Here is a 6,251-nt window from a genome sequence, read left to right as displayed (position 1 = left end):
GTCCATCTTTCTTTCCCTCTCCCACACTCTCACCTCTACCTTCCATCTTTTTCCACTTCTCTCTCTCTTGAATTCTTTTCTCTCACTCTCAGTCCATCTTTCTTTCCTCTCCCACACTCTCACCTCTACCTTCCATCTTTTTCCACTTCTCTCTCTCTTGAATTCTTTTCTCTCACTCTCAGTCCATCTTTCTTTCTTTCTTTCTCTCTTCCACACTCACCTCTACTTTCCATCTTTTTCACTTCTCGTTCTCTCTCGTTCCCCTGTCCCACTCACTCCCATTTTCACTCTCCATTTCTTTTGTTTGTTAGTTTCTTTCTTTCTTTCTTTCTTTCTTTCTTTCTTTCTTTCTTTCTTTCTTTCTATCTTTCTTTCCTTCCTTCCTTCCTTCCTTCCTCCCTACTGTCCTTTTGTTCGTCCGTCTGTCTTTCCTTCCTTCACAAACTCTCACATCTCTACGTTGTCTTTTTCACTCCTCTCCCTCCTCTCTGTCTCAATCCCTCTTTATTTCTCTTTCTCACTCACTTTGTCTTTATCAACCCCTCATTACTCTTATTTTCTCACTCTCTTTCTATTGCTCTCTTTCTCTCTCCCCCTATTTTCTGTCTTATTTACTCCTCCACTCCTCTTCTTGATATTTTCTTTTCAGTCTTCAAAAAAAGTGAAATGTGAGAGTAAAGGGATAAACACTATGCCGTGGTGTTTATTTGGTGAATTCGCTGGAGGTGTTGATGTGTGTATGTTCATGTGCTGGAGGTGTTGATGTGTGTATGTTCATGTGCTGGAGGTGTTGATGTGTGTATGTTCATGTGCTGTATGATGTCATTCAGAGCTTTAGGAGTCACTTAGTGTTTAAATTAATGGTGTTTCTTTATTCTTTTATAAAGAGAAACACTAATGGGAAGAGGGACGCCGTTTTTCAGAAGACATCTTCGCTCTCGCATCACTGACGAGGTTAATGGTGAAATCATGCGTCTCTGAGCTGTTGTGGATCCTTTGGGGTTTTCTGATGGAGGTTGGGACGCTTCTCCCCCTCCTGATGGTGGTGTTGGGGGTCGGGGCGAGCGAGGACGAGCGGGTCGGCGCCTCGCAGTGCGGCGAGTACAGTAACCAGGTGATGAAGGATGGAACGTGCAAACTGGTGGCCACTTTGCCCCAGATGGATGAGCATCGCTGCCCCGATGTGTTCCGCTGCACAGACGAGGTCTCCTACTGGCTGCATGAGAACGAGGAGCGCAAGCAGCAGATCCTGGCTCTGCACGAGACCATCTCCGAGCTGCAGGAGGAGCTGAGGAACCATCGGCACCGAGTCAAAGTGCTCGAGCTGCAGGTCAGAGCTGTGAGACGCTTTGGGATCGGGTGGATAAAGAAAAACAGATGTCTATGTTCAATTGTGAAGAGTGCAGCTCTGAATGGGGGAGATTTGGATCTGAAGGTTGTGAGTTCAAATCCCAGCCACACCGAGCTGCCACTCTTAGGCCCTTTGTACTCCAGGAGCGATTTCTCATGGCTGACCCTGTGCTCTGACCCCCGCTTCCTAACATCACTGAGATATGCAAAATATTTGTGACAAATATAAAGAATATTCTTATTCTTCAACAGAAACGTAGTGTTGATCAGTAATGAAGTAAAAGTGATTCATTGCTGTGGTTAAGCCGCTTTTTCACGTATCTGTTCTTCACTGAAGTTTTTCCATTTGGGGAGATTTTTACTGTAACTTCACATTTCAAAGTCAAATATTTGACTTTTTACTCAAATACATTTAGTGAAACCAGTCGTTCCTTTTTATTTATGAGTTCTTGAGTGAATCTACTTTTACTCAACTACATGGTTTGTGTACTTCATCCACTGCTGCAAAAAAGACATGAGGCTGTGAAGCTCCACCTCCAGAAATGTTTTACTGGTTTTTATATTTCTACGTTTAATGCTGTCGAACGTCCTTGAAACCAGTTACTTCCTGTTCTCACTTACTATATAGCAGCTGTAAATGCTCTGTCCCTCACGAGACTTTCTTTCTTTTTCTCTCTCTTTTAAAGAGAATAAGAAAAGTGTATCATGTTACTGTTGAAGCTCGGTAACATCGTGTCATTTCTGAACTGATATGAAACATTCCAGTGTGAGATTTAAACGAACCCTGAATGGAGTGTGAACAGGAAATATCCCAATCTGACCTTCTACTCTGATCTCACGCAGGGTTTTTATAAAAAAATTAGTTCTTTACTATAAAACAGCAATAATAATAATAGTGTTTATTCCAATCCGCACTGAGCGGCCTCTGTTTATCTGTTCTTCATTTGTTTTTTTTTTTTCTCCTTTCCGTCTGAGTGTTAACAGGATTAAGTTCAGATCTTGACCTCACGTGCTTGGCCTTATCCACGCTCATACTGTAATCTCATCACCCTGAACTACTGGCTTAATAACATACACTACAGCAGCTCGCTCACACACACAGCTCACACAAATATACACACACTTCACGCAGATCTTCATGTTGCTGGCTTTGTGCACAGGGACATTGTCATGCTGGAACAGGTTTGAGTTCAAGTGAAGGGAAAATATCTTTCAACAACGTCCTATACAAGTGTGTGTGTCTAAATTTGTAGTAACATTTTGGGGGAAAAGTGTATATGGCTGGAGATGTCAGGTGTCCTAATACTTTTGAAATTATAGTGTATGTTGTAATTGGGACATTGTTGTCGTCTATTCTAATTGGGCAGATGGTTGTTGATTAATTTGAACCATATAACATGTATAACACACCTTGTTATAATATGAGATCGTTTCTATAGCAACCACTCAGTACTTGGGTTTAATGTTATGGTTTTTAAATGCGTTTCGATGCCACCGAATTTTCCATTCTTTACTTAACTTGCACATTTCTGCTAATTTCTGTTGAGTATAATAACCTTTCACTCCAAAACACATGTTCACTCATTGTGTTTGATTTAATGTATAGGGTGTACAAACTTTTGCACACAACTCCAAATTATCGAGCAGCACCGTTACTAGGTGTAGGCAAATTAAGCGGTTGCCTAGGATTTGGCGCCCCCTGCTGACAGTATTATTATTATTATTATTATTATTATTATTATTATTATTATTATTATTATTATTATTATTATTATAGTTAATATGAATCTTGTCCTTTTTGCCTTCTTTTTCTTTGCATGTGAAGAGTGAAGAAAAGTCTCGTCTGAACTCGTCTCAGGAGCATCGTGTCCGTGAGCTGGAGGCTCAGTATGCAGATGCCACCACGCTGCTGCACGTCCAGGGTTCGCTCCTCTCCGACCTGCAGGTTCAGATCCTCAACCTCTCCATGCTGGTGGAGAAAGTGCACCGGAACCCTGGGTGTATGATCAACATCGTGCGTACCAGTCCTCTGCTGAGCAACCAGCACACGCTGCACCCTGGTGAGCTGGAGCTTGGCCTAATAATCACCAGTAGATTACATAAGATTACATACAATATATCAGCAAAAGTTTGTGGACACCTGGGGTGTAGGGTGTAGTTGGTGTGTAGATACGAGTGGAAATTAATAATAAAATCACAGCTGGATGCTTTCCAGATTTCCAGATGTGCTGCTATAAGTATGGAACAAAATACCAATAATGTCCATGTTACAGGAAAATCATCAGGGTGAAGGATGTGATGTCACTGGTACCAACCAGAAGTTGATTATTTTCTAATAACTGCACAACCCTGAGAAATTCCTCTGTCTTGGTGATTCGGCTGCGGAAGAAACTTTACTCTGAAACTGGAGGCTTCTTCCAAGAATGTGTTGATTATTAAGGGAAAGAGCCACTTTTGACTGGAAAGGGCAGTTGCTTCTGTACTTCTGGGTCTATAGTGAGTCTAAGGTATTACAGTCTATTATTATGATAATTTATAATAGTAAACATTTATTTATGATTTGTGGGTAATAAATTATTATTTAGAATTTAATTATTATTAAATTATTATTAATTTTTATCAATTAAGCAATAAATTAGTCAATTTTTTCAAGAAACTGCTGTTCAAGGGTTTCGTCTAGCTGCCACTAGAGGGCAGTCTAACTATGTATGATAAATGCACCCCAGGCCCCCTCACCTCATCCACCTCAGTACCTGATTTTACTAACACCATTGTGTCTGAATGAATCTCCACAAGCATATTCCAAAATCTAGTGGAACATCTTCTTCCCAGAAGAGTGGAGGATATTTTTTGAAGGGAATTAGGATTAAATGTGGAATGGGATGATCAAAGAGTACATAGGAATACTATAGTCTGTTGTCCACAAACTTTGTCCATATAATGCATAATGATAAAGTAAAATTAAATCTCATAAATCCAAATTTTATTCACAATAGAATAAAGAGAACATATCAAATGTTTAAAGTGAGGAAATGTACGGTTTAAGGAAAGAACACGGTCAAAAAAAAAAAGAGTTGGGAAATGGCAACAAAAGTTTGAAAAAACCTGGAATTGGCAACATGTCAGTATTTTAGAGAGGCTTTTAGAGAGTCTCTTATAAGTGAAAATGGGCGGAGCTTCACCAATCTGTTAAAGATTGTGTCTACAAATTGTGGAACAATTTAAGAATAATGTTCCTCAACATCAAATTGCATTGAATACCTCATCATTTACAGTAGATAATATCATTAAAAGTTTCAAAGAATCTGGAGAAATCTCTGTGCACAAGAAGCAAGGGATGATCTTCTGGCCCTCGGACGGCACTGTATTTAAAACAGTCAAATCGCTGCATGGGTTCATTAATTCCTCCAGAAATCACTCTCTGTGAACACTGTTTGAAATGTCATCCATAAATGCAGGTTAAATCGCTATCATTCGAAGAAGAAGGCATACGTGAACATGATTCACAAACGCCACCATCCTCCATTTACAATGCACTGAGGCGAAACTGTTCTGTGGTTAGACGTAACACAATTTGTATTTCTTTTCTGGAAACCATGGACACCACGTCCTCCAGACTAAACAGGAGAGGAAAAATCCGGTATATACAAGTTTTAGATATGCTTCCATCCATGCTTTCTCAGAGAAAAATTCATATTTCAGCAAGAAAATGCTAAACTTCTAGGCCTTGTACCAATTGAAATGAAAAACATGACAAAGATGACCCAGGACTGTTAAACAGCCGGAATCTTGTATCAAACACAAATTGGCAACATTCCTTTCCCAAAATTTCAGAAACTGGCCTCCTCAGGGTCTTATACACATACAGACTTTAGGTAAAAGAAGAGTAGATGCTGTTATGTGATAAACATGGTTCTGGCAACTTCTTCTGAGACGTGTTGCAGCAATCAAATTCACAATTACATTAAATTGTGTATTTCCCCAGTTGCAACAAGTTTTCTTTCTTCGATCATGAATAAACGATGGGATTTGCAAATCATTGCTTTCCGATTTTCCCATTTATTTAGGAATTGGGGTCGAGTATCACCAGAACATAATCCATGTGTACTGTATAGAACGTAATCGGGATCAAACACCAATGGTTTATTTGTGTATTTATTTTAGAGATGCAGCACGTCAGAAACTGCCCCATCGACTGCGCCTCCATCTATTACAACGGAGTACGGCGGTCCGGGATCTACACCGTGGTGCCGTCTCTAGGAGCCATGCCTGTGGAGGTTTACTGCGACATGGACACGGACGGTGAAGTCTCTCTCTGACGCTGCGATTTCTACTTTACTATAAAATCTATTTAATATATTGATATCCGTCGCTTGTTCATTGGTCGCATCCCAAACTATTGTGTAAAGAGTGCAAATTTCTTTACTCACGTCTGATTATTTGTATCAACATCTGTAGTGTGTGTGTGTGTGATTCACACAGAAGGTCATTTTGAGGCACATTTTGCTCAAACGTTTGTAGACACGACCAATACGATTTGTGTTCTTCATGATCATCCCTATTCCATATTTGCACTTATAATAACCTCCATTATTCTGGGAAGATGTTCCACTAGAGTTTTGTGGAGATTTGTGATTTATTCAACCACAAGGGTGTTAGTAAAGTGATGAAGGTGAGGTGATCTGGAGTGCAGTCCAATAGGGTTGGAGCTCTATAGCAGGAGATCTTCCACTACAATTCATGGGTTTGTGTTTTTCTCTTTACTTGAACTAGAAGACAATGGCATGTTCCTGCATCCAGAGACGTGAGTGAGTGAGGTGAGAGTATTTGTGGTAATGATAAAATCACAGGGTTAATTGTGGTACATTTTTACTGAAATACAACCCCAGAGGAACTTCAGA

At 40.0% G+C, this 6,251-nt stretch overlaps 1 protein-coding gene across 6 annotated transcripts in view; it reads left to right on the top strand.

Annotated features, from left to right (window-relative positions):
• The window catches only part of si:ch211-203k16.3 (angiopoietin-related protein 7), a 29,611-nt gene that overhangs the window by 21,699 nt on the left and 1,661 nt on the right, over positions 1–6,251 (top strand). For 5 of the 6 annotated variants that reach the window (XM_046835623.1, XM_046835624.1, XM_046835621.1 and 2 more), the window contains 3 exons: positions 888–1,330; positions 3,176–3,410; positions 5,515–5,652. In XM_046835623.1, coding sequence (XP_046691579.1) covers positions 959–1,330; positions 3,176–3,410; positions 5,515–5,652 — 745 coding nt within the window. In that variant the 5' untranslated portion in view covers positions 888–958. The remainder of the gene's footprint in view (positions 1–887; positions 1,331–3,175; positions 3,411–5,514; positions 5,653–6,251) is intronic. The other variant, XM_046835626.1, reaches the window with a different exon arrangement.

Source organism: Silurus meridionalis, chromosome 23 (genome assembly GCF_014805685.1).
Source record: "Silurus meridionalis isolate SWU-2019-XX chromosome 23, ASM1480568v1, whole genome shotgun sequence".
NCBI classification, from domain to species: domain Eukaryota; kingdom Metazoa; phylum Chordata; class Actinopteri; order Siluriformes; family Siluridae; genus Silurus; species Silurus meridionalis.
This window is presented reverse-complemented; position numbering and strand designations above follow the sequence as displayed.